This window comes from Cavia porcellus, unplaced genomic scaffold (assembly GCF_034190915.1).
Source record: "Cavia porcellus strain 051 isolate PalLab524CR breed Dunkin Hartley unplaced genomic scaffold, mCavPor4.1 scaffold_27, whole genome shotgun sequence".
NCBI classification, from domain to species: domain Eukaryota; kingdom Metazoa; phylum Chordata; class Mammalia; order Rodentia; family Caviidae; genus Cavia; species Cavia porcellus.
In genome coordinates this window covers 43,324,013-43,344,117 of record NW_026947510.1, presented here as the reverse complement: position 1 = coordinate 43,344,117, position 20,105 = coordinate 43,324,013, and the positions used below count along the sequence as shown (strand labels likewise).

Below are 20,105 nucleotides of genomic sequence, written 5' to 3'. Positions count from 1 at the left end.
ATTTTTTCCTGTTGATACTGTACCTTTTCAAAAGTCTTTTAGAAATTAAATGCAGGTCTATAATATGTTTAGAATTTTCTGAACTTTGATACACATTTGAAAATATGTAAAATTTTTGTTGATAGCCAATAACTGTATTTTTTAAATATTTGAACATTTCCATTGATTCTCAACTTAGCAACTGTTCGACTTAAGAGTTTTCCAATTTATTATGAAACAAGCGTGAAATGTATTCAACAGAAATTGTACTTCAGATGTTAAATTTCGATCTCTTCCTTGGCTGACAGTGTGAAATACGGTATTCTCTTGTGAAGGCAGGCAGAAGTAGGAGGCCACAGCTCCTTGACAGCCTCACGATTATAAAGGTATACAGTGCTACTCCGTGTATTCTGCTGCTGTGCTATGCTGCATGGAGTGTTAGATAAATGCATTTTGACTTACTATATCTTCAGCTTATGATGGGTTTATCAGTATGTGACCCCATTGTGAATTGAGATGCATCTATATTATTTTAGAAAAGTGAGAACAATAGAAAAATCAATCATTAATGTAACTATTCATGAAAAAACATAAAGGAATAACACAGTTCACACTGGTCCTAATTGCTATCTAAAAGTTTATGATTCTCCTAAATTTTTTGCATATCATTTTGGAAGTTATTCTTTTAGAAGGGAAGAATTGGTATAGTTTCTTTGGTTGGACTTTTGAATTTGTACTCTGAAATGAATACTGTAGAAAGTTTACCAGTGAACGTGTGAGATAAGCAATACATGTCAATTCACTTTTTAATCTATACTGACCTTGGTTTTTTCCTGTAGACAGACATCTATAAATGATCATTTGCATATCTAGACCCTCCTGTAGCCAAATGTTGTCTATCACTTGAATAATCTGTAGGACAAGCATATCCTGGCGAAGATCATCTCCAGTCTGTTCAAAACAAAATGAAAAGCTCTGGTTCCTCCTTAAATGCCATTCAAACCGTTCAGATGTACATGTCATTTCTTTTCTTGAATAAATTTCCAACCTCATTTAGGATGGTTTCACTTGTTTCAGTAGTACTAAGAATACCTTATGTTTCTGACAGACGATCAAAAAAATAAGAACTTCCCCTGAAATGACTTCAGGAACTACAGCCCTCAAATTAGAAGCACTGCTTGGAATGTTGTCCCTGATAATGGTCTTTCAGTATCATCCACGTGTAATTTCTTAGTCTAAAAGTCTAGTGAAGAGAAGCAGATGTTCTCAACCTACAGATATCTCTTCCTGTGTAAAGATTATCAAGTATGGCAAAATCTTATCCACTGATGTTCTGTTCGAACATCAAGAGTTCTTAACTAAGAATATATATAGCATATATATGATTCAGCAGACTGTGAGTCAGTGATTTCTCCTATTTTGGAGGTGGTCTCCAGAAAAAAAACTGTCTTTGACAATAAGAAGAAATGATAAAGAGGTAATTTTCTAACAGAGGTGATAGAAATACAAAATGTCCAAAAAAAGCATTGTTCTATACTTTTAAACAAATAAGCGGTTTGATTTTAAAAACATTTTCTAAATTAAGCATGGAATATTTTGCCATGGTAACATTTTGTGGCTTTTTTCTCCCTTTGTACATACAGTAGGAAGGCAGTATTAAAGCTTTTGGATACACCAGTCAAAGTAAAAGTGGCTATATTAATCCTTGTCCTCAAAAATAGAATCAAAGTTCATAGAAATTTACTTTGAGTCCTATTAAATAATTGACAAAATAAAGAGATGATTGGCAAGTCTTACTGTTTTACTACAGCTTCTTTACTAATTCCTATTTGTTTCATGTTTATAATATATTAAATCACTTTACTCTCATTGGAGTTTTCCATGGATTCGAGAGTAGGATGAACTGGTACCATTTACTTTTCATTTACAAAGAAAAAAAAGACCCAAATAACTAAAATAAACAAACACTTGGAGATAAAACATTTTATGTTACACTAACATGCTTTTTGAGTTCCAACCAATTTTGACCCTAGTTCAGTATTTAGGCTGAAGGAAAGGTCCTAAGGGTCTTAAGTCGCATTCCATTTTTCATGACAATCAAATGTTATCATATGCTTTTATTTCTTACACATATTAAGCTTTTTGTTTTTTGTTATTTTTTTTTTTTTGGTAGCGGGAATTGAACTCAGAACCTCGCCAGGCAAGCACTGTGTCGCTGATCCATATTCCCAACTCAAACATATTAAATTTTGTATCAAAGTCTTCCTTGCTTTGAGCCAGTAATGTTTGATTTATTGCCAATCCTAGTTTGGCATGCATTATAATTCTATAAAAAGGCAGAATCTGAAAGAAGTGGGAAACCTCTGTGCTTTTCCAAAGGAAAATAGCTGCAGTCATTTCGTTCTGTTATTAATAAATCAATAGTTCTGCTAATGGAATCAATCCTATGTTTTATGAGTGCTATTGTACCTTAAAAATAATGCTGATGTTTGTGCCCATCGGATTAGCATTGATGAAAGTAATCTTTAATGGCAAAGCATTAGATGTGAAATATGAACATGCCTGTAGGAAGATAAAAAATGGTGAATAAAATATACCAAAAATAATATTTCTTTCCCTGAAATCATGGTTCTTTGCAGAATTTGTTACTTGAGCAAACACATACGAATACTTTGGAACAACGAAACACATTTGTTAAAAGCAGACAAACAAATTTCAGCCTATCAGTTAAAGTGTTTATAGCAGTTCATTTTTTTCCCATCATTTTGTTTCTGCAGTTTCAGTTACCTTCAGGTGACCATGATTGAAACTATTAAATAGAAATTCCAGAAATCAATAATTCATAAATTTTAAGTTGCACATCATTCTGAGTAGTATGATGTGCACTTGTACCATCTCATCCATCTTGCTCAGTAGGTGAATAATTCTTTAGTGCAGTGAGTCCACACTGTATATGCTACCTGCCTATATGTTACTTAGGAGCCACACTGGTTATTAGATTGGCTATATTGGTACTATATTGTAGTTCTTGTTTTCAACTAACCACTTTTCAATGCATAATGGCCCTAACATCCAAAAGTCTTAATGCTGTAAATTTTATTGCAGGGCATTATTATTTCATTCTATTTATTTTTAGTGATTATCATTAATCTCTTGTGGCTAATTTATCATAGATATGTATTGGGATGCAAATATTTATCTGTAATTTTTCCTCAGTAAGCAATAGTGAGAAGTTTAAGGTCTAAATAAAATAAGCAATATGCAGATGTTACGTTTATGAAAGTTGGTTAGTAGATGAAAGTTAAAAATGCTATTTCCTTACCATAATTTCTGCTCCATGGCACACTTGAAGGAAACACGGATACAGAGTTAAACAAATAAACAAAAAAAGACCTGAATTCAAGTTTGGGCTCTGTAACTTTTCAGTCATAAAACACCAGGGAAGTAACTTAGTGGGTCTGTTTCTCACTGTAAAACAGATAACAACTCCTATCTCTTATATTTTGGTAACAAGCAGATGAGCTAATGGATACAGAATACATTTTACTCTGTGTAACACTAAGGGAGTAATCTGAAAGGTTTCTATGTTTCTTCCTTTCTTGCTAATAAACACTGTCTTTAGAAATCAAAGCACAAACTTCATTTCTTTGCCTTACTTCTTTCAAACACATTTTGTATTTGGATCTTGAGCCTGATGACACTGACTTTTCCTGATGCTTACTACCCTACAACTAGCTGAGTGTTGAAAAATTATATGTGTTTGGGTTACTACAGAGTTCATATAGAAAGTAAAGAGTTAAGTTAATTATAAAGAAAGAAAAGAGGTTTGATGCTTTCAATGTATCCATTTAGTAAAATATGATACCAAGATGTGCTGAAAGATCAGTTTAAATATTATCTCTGGGATGTGTGGAATCAGTATAAACTGAGAACAAAGGAGTTATTTCTTAATTTACCCTTCAATAGAAAGCTAAGCTAATCCTTAACCAAACACAAATCCTTGCTTAATCAGTTTGAATTTTATAGTTTAAGGGGCAAGACTGCTTGCTGAGCATAAACTTCTGCTGTAGAAATTAGTTAATCAGGGATCATATGATATTTCCATTGTATAGAATCAAGAAATTGTATAATAGACAAGAAATGAGTCAAGATTAGTTTTCAAACTCTACATCCTGTGTTGAGGATCCTTTTGAAGTCTCTCAAGTCCAGGGAAGAGACAGAGATAAAAAGGAGGTGGAAGGCAAGGGTTAGCTCCTCTACTAGACTTTCATTCAGAGCAACTCTGCTTTGAGTGTTTCATTTTCTTGGTTTTCACATGCAATATATTTTTTAAGAGCCATGTCAAAAACATTATATACTAAATCATGGTGGGTAAACCAAAATCTATATGATAGCAGAAAAGAATACTCCAGTCACCGACATGAAAGCCACAAAAATGGTATGAAAAATTTACATATGTATTACATTGAAAGCAGTTCACAAGGAAGTTTATCAAAGATGGAGAAGGAAGCATTTGAAGTGAAAATCTTTCAAAGGTGAACTTGATCTTGAAGATAATGAAGAACATGGATTAGAAAGTAGGGAGGAGAAACCGTTTTTCAGGTGGGAAAAGCAAACAAGAGATTAAATGAGAGTAGATTTCCTAAGTGACCACAGCCAAAAGACAGGAAGAGTAAAGCAGTCTTGCAAATTGAGTTTATATAAATGGTGAGGAAGAAAATCTAGAAGAAGATTAAAAACTGAAACAGGGAAAATATGCCTTCTGTTCTTGGGAAGCACAGATTATTCACATAGATTTAAAAATAGTTGAAAAAAGAAACACAGTGCCTGATCCTTGGTTTTTCAATGGCAAGGAAGGATTGTATTAAGTTACCCTCAACTATTCTACCTGGTCATCTCTTAGTGACTTAAAAGGAAACAAGGAACGATCATACTCAGTGGTTTCTGGGGGGACAAGATTGAGAATTCTTCCTATAAAGAAAACTTAACTGAAACCTAAGACCTTGCTGCCTAATTTTGAGAGTCGTGATGTAGGAATGGATTGAGCCAGGCGCAAACAGTTCTGTCAGTGTAGATGATTGATGGTGCAGGAACTCAGATTAAAGCTTTTTCCACACTTTCTATGCTCGAAGAACTTCATACTAGAAGTATGAACTCTCACAGCTCAGTAAGCTGTGAGCTACAATGGCTCACAATCATAATGGCTTTCCTACGTCTTTGCCTGGATAAGGTTGTCCCCAGAATAGGTTCTCTGATGTATATTAAGACTGGCACGGTAGCCAAAAACCTGCATTCACAGGGTTTATTGGCAGTGTGTGAGCTCCAGGGCAAAATGAGGTGAGTTTCAATTCTTATTCATTCCATTTATAGAGATTTCTGCCTATGTGAAGTCTGTGACCTAGGGAAGGACATTTACTCTGAGAAGATTCTTTGCCACATTATGTTCAAAAGATCTTTCTCTGGTATGAATTTGCACATAGTAAACAAGTTAAGTTTTCTGATTGACGTTCCCCCCCAAACTTTCAACATTTATATACTCTTCCCCTAGTGTGGATCAGATGTCAAATAAGATATTTATTACAGGTACTCAATATGCATTATACTCAGGTTTCTTCCCAGTGTGGATTATTTCATAATGCATTTTCTAGAACAGGCAATTTAGCCAAATTTATTCAAATTATGAGATTTTTCATCTCTTTGTACGGCAGGAACAAAGGACAGATTGAAATGAATTACAGGGCTGTGCCACCTGGCCATATCGGTCTTGTGCATTATTTACCTACAGGCACATTTTATGTAGTTCCAGCAGGGGGAAACTCCCTGTGGTTCCCTTAAGAATGACCTCTTGGTGCCAGCATCCAACCCCAGGGCCCATACAGGCCAGTATGCACATGCAATTTTAATTGGGGAAAAAAACCCACTCTATTCCTTAAAAAAGTACTCAAGAAATCAAGGAAAAAAATGGGTAAAACTCAACTGGATTCAGTGATCTTTTTCTCCTCCTACCATAAGACACTATATCTTTGAAATGTTGATTATTTGTCGTCAATAGCAGTCAGTAAATTTTGAAAAGAATACAATTTTGAAAGAATTAGTGATGATTTCAATTTGAAGGCCGTCAGTGTTAGAGCGTTTGCCTAACAAGCATGAGAAACTGGCTTCAATCCTAGTACTCAAATTTAGTGATGATATGGATTTTAGACTAAATAGATATTTGCTTGTGGATTTTTTTTTTTTTTTTTTTGGTACCAGGAATCGAACTTGCAACCACGTGCTTGCAAGGCAGATGCTGCTGAGCTAAATCCCCAGCCTTTACTAATGGAATTTAATGACCTATTTTTTATTTTGTTATTTAAAAATACATGCATGAGTCATATCAGGAATTTTAAGAGCAACAAAGTTGAAAGGCTAATTAATGAAACCCTATTTTTAGCAACACTTTTACATTTATACTAATAATAGTCCATTTTTTCTCTGATTATTGAGCTTATTTTCCTGTCTTCCAATTTCTCTTAAGTACCATTTTTTTGGGTGCATACATGAAACTTTAACCTCTTCAGTTTTAAATCTCACAATCAATAATTTTCCCTATTAGTGTCTTTCAACTTCAGGGGTTTTGAGAAGAGGATAACAAAGCTTAACAGGATCAAAGAAAAAAGAATGAATCTAAGCCATAGAATGGTGACTGAGAAAGCACCATGTGACAGAGGATTAGGAAAAGAAGGCTCAAGAGGTTGTGTCTGACAATGTCAGCGAGGGCTTCCCATGTATGAGTAAAATCACAACATAAATTATATGACTCACAGACACATGGGTACCAATAAATTTCAAATCAAATCAAAATGAAGATGTTGTAGCTAATGATTAATATTAGTGTAGGAGACAATGGTATATACATAATCTAAACAAAGCATGAAATTATTCAACTTTCCCACCTGGTCCATTCGTTTGTAACTCAATGGGAAATAGAGAATGTTCTATGAAGCAGGTCACCAAATGAACCATTTCGAATAAGTAAAATACAATCAATTTGGTGAGAAATACATCTTTGTTTTATTTTTCTAATGAACTAATAAATACTTTGTTTCCAAATCAGTACGCCACACAATGAAGCTGATACGATCCCAACTGGATATTGTGCGTCACATAGAAAACGTAGTGTGGGAGAAAATTAATTACTTTTCTCTTAAAATAATTGCAGTGTCAATCTATGATCTTTTAAGCCACTTCAGACATCTATGGTGAACTAAATAACGCAAAGCAGAATACTCCAGTGATTCACTGAGTAAACAGACTTACATCATGGTCAATCCCTTTTATACATAGTGCTGGGTTCAGTGGAAGACAACAAGTATTTATAGCTTGAAAGAATTCATTTAGTCTGCCAATCTCCTTTTTTAGAACCTCCTATGAAAAAAAGCATTAGAAACAAATGTTAAGAAACTGTAAAGCCTGACTCTTCTTTCAAGTTTTAATTTCTTCTGCTGCTGAAATGAGCTCTTTAATGGATGCAAGATTGCAGGAACTCGCGATGAGGCAGGTGATGTAGTCACCTAGGAGGAGGCAGGAACCTAAGAACATAAGGACTTCTGGGGAAAATAGGAAACAAAGAGCTGTGCTCTTTCTCAAGGACCTCAAAAATCAATTAAAAGCAAATACCAAGCAAAGCACTGTCTTGTTCAAACAAAACACAATGGGTTGGACTTAGCCTGTGGCCCACTGATTTGCAAATCCTGCTTTAAGTAATTATTAACATAACCCTTTTCTGGTAATTTCCTGAAATATGAGTTTAAACTCTCAACATTTGCCCTTAATGGTAATAGTGCATTTAAGAGAAATATTCACACGCTGGTAACTATAATGACAGTTTAGTCATTTTCCCACTGCTGAACACAATACCTGCCACCCACAGTTTAAAGGAGGAGAGTTTACTTTGGCCCATGACTTCAGCTCATTGTCTGCTGGGGTTCCAAGACAGAAAAAGGATGGCAGAGGTGCCTGGTGGAGGGAAAGTTTCTTAAGCCATCCCAGCCAGGGAACAGAAAGATGGAGGACCCTGAGAGAGAATAGACCCTTCCTGCTCTTCTCCTCACTGACCCACATCCAATCAGGATCTCTTTCCCGGAGGCACATGCAGCTACTGAAGGCCTGCATGCAAGAATCCACTAGATAGATATACCTTATAAATGGAATTTAATGACCTATTCTTATGTTGTTATTTAAAGATATATTTATGAATCATATCAGGAATTTTTAAGAGCATCTTGGTAGCAATAAAGTTAAAGGCTAACGATATCACATTTTTAGCAAAACTTTTTACATTTATGCTAATAATAATCTAATTTTTCTCTTAACTATCAAGCTTGTTTTCCTGTCTTCCAAGTTCATGTAAGTATCATTTTTTTGTTGCATGCATAATAAACTCTTCACTTTTAAATCTCATAAATCAATAATTTTTCCTATTAGTGTCTTTCAACTTCAGGGGTTTTGAGAAAGAGGATAACAAAGCTTAACAGGCTCAAAGAAGCCTCATGATTCAATCACCATCCATACACATGAAAACTTGGGAGGGGGGAGACATTTAGATCTAAATCATAACAATGACCAGAAATGACAGTTGCCTGATGCTGTCAGTAATGCACACGCAAAGAGTTTACTGGTTGATGACAAATACGTAATTCTGATATTTATTCTCTTCCATACTTCACTGAATCTGTGGAAAATCAGAGACCCCCAAATCTTAAGTGTGTACTTTGACAAAAGAAGTAAACCATCAAAATTCATTGAGAAATATCAAAAGTGTTTTTAGCCTAATTTTGAAAAGTAACCCTAATGCTAAAAATGAGGATATCAGATTAATAACATTAGCTAACACTTGAAAATTTATTTCTTATTCCTACTCTTGGGTCACTGATAAATAAGAGAATCCTCTGTTCCCAGAACCCAGAAGAGCATGATGCCAAGTGGCACTGACGCCCTTTTTCTGTAGCTGTACCCTGGGCTTATCTATGCATGAGTTTGCCTGCTAATTATTGTGGAGGAAAATCTCTGCCCCTCTTGTTCATGTAAAAACCTTTTCTCCATATTGTAGAGTTAGGTTTAATTTAGTGATTTTTCTTTTAAGTAGAACAAAAGATTAGCTATCAATAATTTAAATTGTAAGGATTTATAAATTCCTCCTTTATCTTCTCTTTTGCTTCTTTTCTCTCCCAATTTTCAAATAAATAGATGTTTTCACAAAAACTGCCACTTAAGGCAGGAGAAATACATTTATCTGAGTGAATAATATCAGTATCACTCAAAACTTATGACAAATTGCCAAAAAGTCACTAGAATTATTTAATCATAGTGTATATCTTGGATTTGTGAAGGATGTTCTTAAATTAACACATAAATTATGCAAATTAATGGGTTTCACTATGACATTTCTATATATGGTGGGTTGAGCATGTCTAACCTATGTGTGAGATTTAAAACGTAAGAGATAAAGATCAAACTTACATATAGACTCCTGCAAATTTAAAACTGATTTATTTTACTTTCTACCAACTTTTTTTTACCACCACTAGAAAATAACTCACATGCTTGCAAACAAAAGGAATAAATGTTAGATTTTTTAAAATTTACATTGCCCATCACATCATATACCTTACAATTTCTCCCTGTACCCAACATTTATACATTTCCCATTCAAAAATATATTTCAGGCTTAAATTTTTTTGTTTTCCAATTTCTCCTGTGGGTTCTTTTATTTTCTGCTCCCATAAGGAGTTGCATAGCTTTTGATATATCTATTAAAGGAAGTGACTTATAGTTAAGAAAAATTCTAGTTTTGAAAGAATCCTAGAATACTTTACTATTACCATTTTCATATCATTTGGTCAAAAATTCCTGTTGATTTTAAACAGTGAAGAGAAACTATGATTTCCCTTGAGCATAAGACTGATGTTAAAGACGCCTTCCTATCCTTCTAGTGGATAGTAAGTACTCAGTTGTGCTTACTCTTAACACAATGGATGGTTGTCCACTATCTCCTTGCATGTAGAATGCTGAATTTAAGAGAATGTACTTAATGGTGTGTATCAGTGAAGAGAGCTAATGATGCAGATAATTAAAAACACAAAATGTTCTATTAGACCAAGAAAAAGAATAGCCAGTTCGACTATTATACAATTAGTGAGATAAAGCCACACTATATTGGTTACCACACATGGATCTTAGTCTACAATTATTACTTTCCATACAGCATTGATTAGTGTGATTTCCTGTAGTTTATTTTAAAAATAAAAGTTTTAGAAGTATGAGTTGAGCTATAGCAATATTAGGAAAATCAAGACCTAGATTTTATACCTTGCCCAATGAGTCTGATATGTGTTTTTGTAATTTTAAGATTACACAAAAGGATCAAGAAATGATACAGATGCATTGTGTATTATAAACACACTAATAAAAATAGGAAAAATAAATTAAGTTCTTAAAAAATTTTATTACTAGGTCTTTTGTGATCAAATTGTCTTTAAATTGGTTTCTTCATTTTTCTCTCATTATGTCCTCTTCGTGTGCTATATAGCTACGTGCATCAAAAAAGCATGTCCTGGTGATAGGCATTGTCATTAATGTTAGGGAAGTTAATGGGAAAAAGACTTGATTATAATTGACTTAAAAATCTTACATTTAAGTATAGTCAATGAGTTTGCTTTCTAAGCTATAAAATTAAAACTTAAATGGACTAAAATTTAAAGAAATTTTTCACGATGTCAAGATGGATTTCGGAACAAACCTGTCTGTGAGGATCACTGGCAGACTTGACTTTTTCCCCAATGTCTCTCAGAATTTTGATAAGTTTCTTCTCCTTGGAAAATTCATCGTTCAAGGCTTTTCCTACACAGAATTGGAGAGCAGCCAGCAACTTCTGATACCAACTTTTAAAATAAGCTTCATTTTGTGCATCTTTTAGCAGCCTGAAGGGAAAATAAAAGAGAATTCTTTATTCTAAAGCCAATGTTTTAACTGCTTCCAGCAGGAACAGTATGTGTATTTCAGACTGACCGGTATTTGGTGGTTTGGGGCAGTTTAACAGCTAAGAATGGTGAAAATGTTGTTTATTTGTTGGCAGCCATCAAATTTCATCTGATAGCTAATGAGATTCCAAGAGGGAGAGATCAATAAGAGGCCTTGCCTTTTCTCATTTCAAGTCTCAATGCACTTTTTGTTTGGTTAGTCTTCTTAATTCAGTAGTGAATACTTCTCTCAAGAGCACCTGTAACTTATTAAAATATTTACAAAGAATTTTTTTGAAAAGTGATGATGCTGCATTGTGATTAACCATCAAGTCCACTAGTTTCTTCTTTTTAAAAATTGTAATATCTCCACACTGTCTTTTTCCCCCTGCACTTCCTGTGGGGAACCTGGAGGAACATATTGTAAAGGCAGGAACATCTCTCACTGCTAGACATTTTTGGACCCATTTCCCAGTACAACTTACAAGTTACTTAGTTGAGTTAAGATATTTCTTTATTTGTAAAATGAGATAAAAATCTGACTCTGTAGAGCTTTGTAATACATAAGTTGAGCTAACATATTTGAGAATGTTCAGCACAATGTAAGTTAAGTACTAGGCATTAAAAAATCATTAGTCCATCTGTATCTTGCAGCCTCCCCAAGTCAATCCTAGTCCGTCTGGAAGTCTGCCTTTGCCATCTAAACGGAAGCCATAGAGCCCTGGAAGTAAGGAAATTTGTAGAATAGTGGGGCAGGAACAACTATTTGATTACTCTGCTTGCCCTGTGAGAATTTTTGTTGCCTTGAAAACCATTACAGTATGCTAAAACTTTACCTTCTATTATGCCCTACAATACTGACACAGAACTAATACTGACAGAGAGCTAATTCCTTGAATTTTAACTTCTCTCAGACTGATTCTTCTAATCTTAATTATATCTCTAGTTTTCTCTGTCTCTGAAAAATAGCATTCAAGAAACTAGAAGAAAACTATGAGAATGGAATACTGGGGGTGTGGGGTTGTTGGGGAGTAGTAGCCAAACATGTATGTTTCATTTTGCATTTATAATTTCATCTTTGCCTTTTATGTATTATGTTAGGGAGTCTAAAAAGATACACTATTCTTATTTTTTCAATGTTTTCCGTTCAGTCACATTCAAGTTTAACACATAGATGAATGAGTTCATGTTAAAAAGTGAATGACATCTTTATGAAGCCAACTTACTTAAGCAACTCTTTTAATGTGAACTTTGTGCAAAATAACAGTGCTTACATTCTTGTGAAAACTATAACAGCGCTTATATACTTGTGTAAAATATAAAACACAAATATGCACAAACCTTCAGAGAACTAATTATATCATGACAGGAAAATACATTCTCTTGATATCTGATATTCTTTTGATGCTCCCTGATTTATTTAATGGAAGAGGAAGAGTTGATTATGCAGTTTCCTATTCACCACATGATATGATATTTTAAAATGTTAAGTATGTAATAAAGAAATCACGTGTAATAAAGAAATTGAATCATTACTGGATGACCTAAAGAAAATATATTTTCTATGCTTGTAAATGTAAAGCTGCGAAGGCAAACATGCACATACAAAATCGAAGATATTTTAGGTAGTATCATGTACAGATCAGATTCTCACAGCACCTTCAGGACTATTTTGCAACTTACGTATGTTTCAATGAAATAGAGACTGAATGGATGCCACATGCCTATATCTCAATCAATATGAGCATTTTCATACACATTGAACATTGTTATTTGTTTTTTGAAATACTTTTAACTGGTCTAATACATGAGTATAACTCTCCAACTACTCAATGGGTATACATACAATTAAAATAAAAATAAATTTTTCTGTACAGATGAAACTCATAACTCTTTACTAGAAATGAAAGAAAAGATATATTTATATTTGATGTCATCTGGACCACCAGATCTACATAATTTGTGTTTATAATACTCTTGTTTCTTATTATATTAGTGACAAATTTGTTTCAGTCACTAGTAATGTACTTGCTTCTCTCTGTCTCATGGGGAAAAACTGTTTGATTCTTTATTCAAAATAAAACAGAGCATGGAAGATTTGCAGAAAGAATAAGTGATCAGGCTCTAAAAAGCATAAAAGCTAAGAAAATTCAGTGTATTCTGTTGTGATTGTCTTCCTGGAGAACATACCTCACTCAAATGCTATGTTTCTTCCAAGGTTGCATGTCATCCAGGTGAGACCTGGTTCAAGTTCTATGCCTTTTTGCTCAACATGTAAAGACTTTGTTTTCATGCATTGCAGAGCTGGAATCATACAATACTAAAGGTGAGCATGAGAAGTCACTTATTCTATTCTTGCACCCTTAGCATAGATCCTTTTACTGATAAGAGAAATTAACATAGCCCTCAATTTTCAGCAGCTTCAGAGAGAGCTGGGCTATTGAGTTTTGGTGAAGGGTTTCTTAGCTTTGTATCAATGACCTTCAGTATAAGGGAGTGGAAAGTCTCTCATGCTGTGCTTTTACCCATCACTGCCTTTATTTGTTAGCCTCTAGAAAACAGCAGGCCACTATCCTTTGAGCATTGCAGAAATCTTTTCAAAAGACACTGTACCCTGAGAGAAGCAGTACTGCTTGTAAGGTATAAAATGTCTAAAAATAGAAAGTTAAGGTCAAAGTCCTGGGATGTACCATGCAAGAATTGCCATTAAAAGGCTGATCATTTAAAATTAAGGTAATACGATTATGTGCAAGCTGTGAGTTAAATCTTAAAATTTCAGAGACCTGCTTATCCTAATGTCTGCAAAGTCCAGCTGTGATTCACTTTGATATTATTTTGTACACCTGCCTCAGTGTCTCACAGACTGTGAGCAATGATAACATTAAAATAAAAACAAAGGCACCAAATCTTGATCAGTAAAGACTTTGATAGTGTCAGGTCTAATAGAAAGAAAGAGCAAAGACAGCAGAACTCACGACTGACCACATTTCTCATGAAGGTATTTGCATAAATTAAGTGGATTTGGAGACACCTAAGATTGTCACAAGTCTCAGCTAGCACAAAAATGGAAATTTCCCTTGGAAACTACAGATTTTTTACATTTCTACATGCATATAACTGCTTCTAGACGTTTGACTGACTTGTGAGAGCCCCGGGAGCAGTCTAGATAGTTCATATGCCAGCAGGACAGAGCAGAGTAATCACACCATCCCAGCTCTCTTTTCTTCATAAATCCCTCCAGTCTTGCTCTTAATTTTAGTTCTCAACAGTGCAATATCCCACATTGTAGATTCTGCCTAACACTTCTGAATTTCATGTGGGAGAAGAGGAGAAACAACATCTGGTAGCAGGAAAGAACTGAGCTACACAATGAAGATGAGTGATTTCTGGTCACGCCAGGATTTCCTTTTCCCATTTCCTCTTTTATTTGTTTATTACTTTATGTGGGTCGAGGTGTGTGAAACTGGAGACCAATGTTTAGTGACAAGAGGATTCTAGAATGTAACTTCTGCAAGTATACTTAGAATCATAGGACAGATAAAGGATGAAATCCAATGCTTAATATGGAATTCATTTTAAGATTTCAATAGTGTAATTAAGAAATAAATAGCCTGTGTCTTTAGCATTAGCGACTTTACTTCTAAATGACTTAGAGATTTAATATTTCTCTTAACTGAGGAACTTGATATATTATACGTTCCTAATAAAGACAATAATGATTAGCCCACTACTTCTGTTAAATTTTGCATAGCAGGAGCATTACATGAGCCAAGGAAGATATGTGATTTCCAATCAATTTTTATTTTGCAATATTTATCACTAAATCACTTTATAGCAGCTCAAATATAAAATTATTTACAAAAGGAATAAATACAAAAGAACTAAGTCTACACTCTAAAGATCGCATACATTCTTAGAATGTGTAAATATAAAAGAGGGGCCATGAGGAGTGTAACTCATTATGTTATATGCATATCATTAATTCACACAGCTAATAATTATTACTATCCCCAAAGTAATCTCTTTAGAATATTATATGCACATAGCTTTCACATTCCCACTGTGCCCAAACTTTACACTAGATTTAACTGTTTTTTTCCAACTCTGTACTTTCCCTTCTGAAGCTATGACACTCTCATCCTTGTCAAGTGATTTCCAGTGCATCCTTGTGGGCAGGCTAGACTTTCAGTCTACTGCAGTTTGACTATGGGATCTGCCTTGGTCAGTAGAACGGGACTAGAAAAAATGCATACTCATGCCCCTGAAGATGCTTTAAATGTGTTATCATGGCATCTTCTATCTCTGTTTGGGGCCATGAGGACAGCTAAATTCTGTCCTGTCCTGAGAGAACTAAGCAGATGAGAGGCAAGCTTTGATGTCCAGATTCAGGCAGAGCCAAGTAGACTAGCAAGGTTTCAGGCTGAGGGTCACATGTCTGGGAAACAGATCTTGGCTCCTGTAAGCCACTGACGCTTTGGGGTTGTTTCTTATTATCATAAAAATTGATAAAGATGCGCAATTTCACATTTTTCTTTGTTTTTGTTATTACTTGTTCAATTATCTTTAGAATATGGAGAATATTTTTAAACATCTTCAATGGTAGCCCTGAGGATAACTTGGGGCAAACTTAATTAATAAAAATAAACAAAAATCATGTGGAATGAGTCCTATGATTAGCAGAGTGATTAATTTGAGTCTAATTTTTCAGATTAAAAAAGAAAATAATGAAAGCAATAAAAATAGATTTTTTTCAACGGATCATAAATAGTTCCAGGAGGTATTTTAAAAATAATTAGATTCAGCTCATTTGAACATGTATATTCTCTTATATTGCTGAAATTATTGCTATTTTATTACTATGAACGTAGTCTTTGACTCATTCAGAAGTCTGAATAGGCCTATGTACCATCTGCTGCTTCATCCAGCCAAATGTTTGTGCATGGGATAAAAGATTCTTTCTCAAAGTGTTATACTAATGAATGCAATAGGGCTATGGCAAATTTTCCAGGCTTGAATAACACAGGGCCAAGCAAAGGATGCAATGGCAGAGGGCAGTGCAATTAGATGCTCTGGACTACCAAGAGGACTGGTTCAATGGCAACAGCTAGAAGATGGGACTGATGAATGAGAACCAATGATTCTGAATGAGGAAACACCTGTAGTAGTTGATTGTAGAGGACTTTCCTATGCTGCTCTGGAAGGAGCTACTGAGATGTATGATTAAAGAAGAGACAATTGATGCTCCATATTCTAACCAAAACAAACACAAACACAAACACAAACAAAAAAAGCTACTGAAGAGCAGGTAACTCTTCAGTGTTTATTAGGAAGTGGATTGATTAGCAGTTATACAAAACATCATTCCTGTGTTCATTCTCCATATATACTTGCAGATAAGAGTCTTTGAGAACCATGAGTCATCATTTCACATAGGGACAGAGCAGTTCTATTATGGCCACATATCTTTTCAGAGTTTAATAAGAAGGGAAGCTCAAAGAGAGGCACTTATATTGAGTCAAGTGTGTATAAGAATGGCACACTGTCACCTCCTTCCCAGGTTAGTTTCTACTTTGAAAAAGAACTCACTGGTTTCCCCTGAGCTCAAGAAAAGTAAGATCAGAATGGAAAGAAGTGGTAGCAAGGATGAGCCTGCACTTCTGTACCGTAAGTATTTCACAAGGCAAGGGCATATGAGCTTCTCAAAGTTCAGATAAACTTATGGGAGCTATCTTTATGTGAACTACTTTTTGAGTACATAGAATTTGTGTCAAGTCTAGATCTCTTGGTGAGGAGATCCCACAAGGCTGTCCAAAAAACTCACATAAAGTAATCACTAGTAAATCAGTTTTGAAAGTGAGTCTTGGAGCATGTGAGCTCATGACAAGCATATTGCAAATATTTTTTGTTTGATTAAACGTCAAGGTCACTTTTATTTCCATTCCCAAGCCAAAAGAAATTAGATTCAGAAGAGAAAGTAGAGTTAAACAACAAAGCACATCTCCTATACACTGTGAGTCTTTTGAGTGAAAGCTTGGTTAGTGCTGGAGAACGAGACAGTGGTGCTGGAGTATATGTCAAACTGGAGAAGAAAATGACAGTTTCAAATGGGCAAGATTGGTGGAAGTTGCTTGCTATCTAAAAATGACTGGGAAATGATAGAATCTTACCTGGTTTTAACTAGAGATAATGAAGTGACAAACATAGGATTTAAAAAATAATAAATGCTTTTATTGAAAAGTACTGAGGGTTTAATGAAAACCTAGACAGTTAAAAATCTAAGTCAGTGCAGGAAAAGATCCAGTTTCAAAAAATGCATTTATTGTCTCACAATACAGAATAAGGACTGGGATGCCTTGGCCTGAAACTCTTTGGAGAGTTAGACTGAGATTGCTATCCGTGCCTTTCGTTATTTCTTCTCCACAACTCATTGCTTCTCCAGAGCACATGTGTAGATATACAGTTACCAGTGTAATGAATAGTTTACATCACATTTAAATAAAATGTATATGAAAGTGATAGCTATATATTTAATTTTAAATTTAAAACATATTTTCCTGCATGAAAATTAGCTAAATATGGCTCCATCTAAGTAAACACTAATATTGAAGATTACTGTTTTACAGTAATAATTGCACTTTTGGGGTCCACTGTGAGGTATAACAGAAAAAAAATATGCTGAGCAGGTAAGTTCCCTTAAAGATTCCTGAATGTGTAATATAAAATTGAAACCTCTGTACTCATGAGGGGTAAGATGAAAGAGGGTAGCTACAGGTACATAAATAACATCTCTTCTAACCTACACATATTTGCATGTTCTCATGCTAAATATACTGAATAACCTGATTTAAGTTATAGAAATTGTCCTCCTCCACCTCCTCCTCTTCATCCTCATCCTATTCCAACACACTGCTTGAGTGTAAGTCATTTTCTGCAAATCATTTTCCTGGATTAGGCACCAAGCTGTGAATAGCTGGTAGTGAGCCCACTCAGCACCCCATCCCCGCCATACTCCATATGCTTGTTAATCCTACAAGAAAACAAAATAGGTGGAATTTGAGCTCTGGGCACAAACAGAGAGAGCCATCCAGGAGGTGCTTCTGTATTCCATCACCCTTTGCTCAGATCTTGGTTTTCTCCTTTCTCTGAATTCAAAAATCTCTCTGTTCCTACTGCTTTTCCTTGGGCAAAAACAGCCTCCATCTGTTTTCTCCTGTTGTGTCCCAAGTTCCCACTGAGTCCTTCTCATCACAGTAAACACAAAGCCTTCCCATTCTCCAGGCATCGCACTTTGAGAGTTTGGAGCTGGCACTGCTGAGATAATCTCCCCCACTTCTCACATTTCTGAGCAAGGAAATCAAGAGATTAAAGCATTTGTATAAGACCCAAAGACTAGAACTCGGGAGGTCTGATCATTGCTCAGGCTTCCTGCACAGCATGGATTTTGCGTTTCTGAAGCCCACTGAAACATGTTTTGGAAGGCTATTTTCTGTTTGCATCAACTCTGGCAAGAATCTTAGCATTTTGTTCTTTGCTTTCCCGCTCTTCACAATGTTAGCGTTAGTGAAGTTCAGTAAACCATCTTCCAGTTCTGGGGCTCTATACTTTTAATCCCTAGTGAAACTATCAAGCATTTACTTACTCCGTGCCAGGCAGTTCCAAGCATTTTGCAGGGCTGTGTCAGGCAATCTGCACATTAATGCCAGGAATTATGATTCCTTCCATCTCTCCCCAGGCCAAGATACTGTGGTTCACAGAGGTTTAATAAGTTGCCTAAGGTCACTCAGTCTGTGGACCAAGGGTTCACATTTAATCCTGCCTGACTCCAAGCCCTTCTCCTTCCCTGTCATGCTACACCACATCCTGCTATCCAACAAGCAACCAGCTCACATGTAGCCTACATAGTAACACGTGATCTAGGAATTGTAGAAATCTTTTAAGCTTTTCAGCAATTTCTACCCCTAATTTTATTTAATCTTCCTCTTGCTTTCTGTTTCCTAATCCTTCTAAATCGTCTCAGACTGCCTTTTTCTTCAGTTCCTTATTTCATTTTTCCTTCTACCTATGCATTCCCTGCCAAAATTTTACCAAAATGCCAATAACATATTTTCTTCTTTTGATATGCATTGTTTCAAGTTTTTAAAGAGCTTGTTAAGCTAAATAAAAAGTTTTTGTTGTATAATGTTTATAAGTGGGGATGCTTTTCCAAGTATTGAACCTTCAAAATGAATAAAATGTGTGGACTCTCTCTTGATAATACAAACCATCTTCCTGACTCACACATTCCCCTATCTCCTCCTCAATTAAAAAAAATTGGGAAGACACCACAATTCTGAAAAGTCGGGCCTCCTGTGGCTTACTTAGACAGGTGATGGTGTTGGGTGGCATTGGAGGAGTAAGAGCAGAACAGGCTAAGTCAAAAGTAGCATACTGATTGCATTTGGGGACCAATGTGCACACTCTTCAGATGTGCCTTGCACTACCACCTCAACTGGACTTGTGGTTTAGGATAATTTCATGTTGTGGCAGAAAAGAAATGGGAAACCTCTAGCATCAGCACAGGGGTCATAATACAATAAATTCAGCTTGACATGCAATTAATGCTCTAATTCATGCTTGGGGAATTTTAAATTAGTCTAATAGATGACTCTATTTTCCCTTATCTTTGTAAATACGATTTTGAGTTCCTAACTCAGTACTTTTATTTTTATTTTGTGGGACTGCATGTATAGTTATTTCAAAGGCAATATAAAAGCACTGCTTCTCATAAAGTCTCCTTAACGAACTTCTTCAATGGCAAGCAATTTCTCTGCCATATGAATGTTTCATAAGACTAGCCATCTAATAATAAAAATCCTCTTTACCCTGCAGCTTTTTGTTCTCCCACAGCCCTCTGGTGAAAGCTGGATAATCATCACATTGCGCAGTGAGCAGTTCAGGTGTTTGAACACAGCCAGAGGGGCAGGTTTATATGTGTAAAGCAAAGCTGGCTTTGAAATACTGAGTTTTCCCAGAACCTCAGCTTCAAATCTCAGCTGGTGCAGCTGTTTGACCTTTTACTTTTCAGAGTCACAAACAGTGTGGTTTATTCTGTAAAGACATTAAAGTTTCCCTGGGACATTGTCCAGA

General features: G+C 35.3%; 1 protein-coding gene across 3 annotated transcripts in view; it reads right to left on the bottom strand.

Moving 5' to 3' along the window:
* The window catches only part of Pik3c2g (phosphatidylinositol-4-phosphate 3-kinase catalytic subunit type 2 gamma), a 289,635-nt gene that overhangs the window by 97,655 nt on the left and 171,875 nt on the right, over window positions 1-20,105 (bottom strand). For all 3 annotated transcript variants that reach the window (XM_063237587.1, XM_063237588.1, XM_063237589.1), the window contains 4 exons: window positions 10,760-10,940; window positions 7,279-7,386; window positions 2,449-2,541; window positions 801-930 (listed from right to left, as the gene is read on the bottom strand). In XM_063237587.1, coding sequence (XP_063093657.1) covers window positions 801-930; window positions 2,449-2,541; window positions 7,279-7,386; window positions 10,760-10,940 — 512 coding nt within the window. The remainder of the gene's footprint in view (window positions 1-800; window positions 931-2,448; window positions 2,542-7,278; window positions 7,387-10,759; window positions 10,941-20,105) is intronic.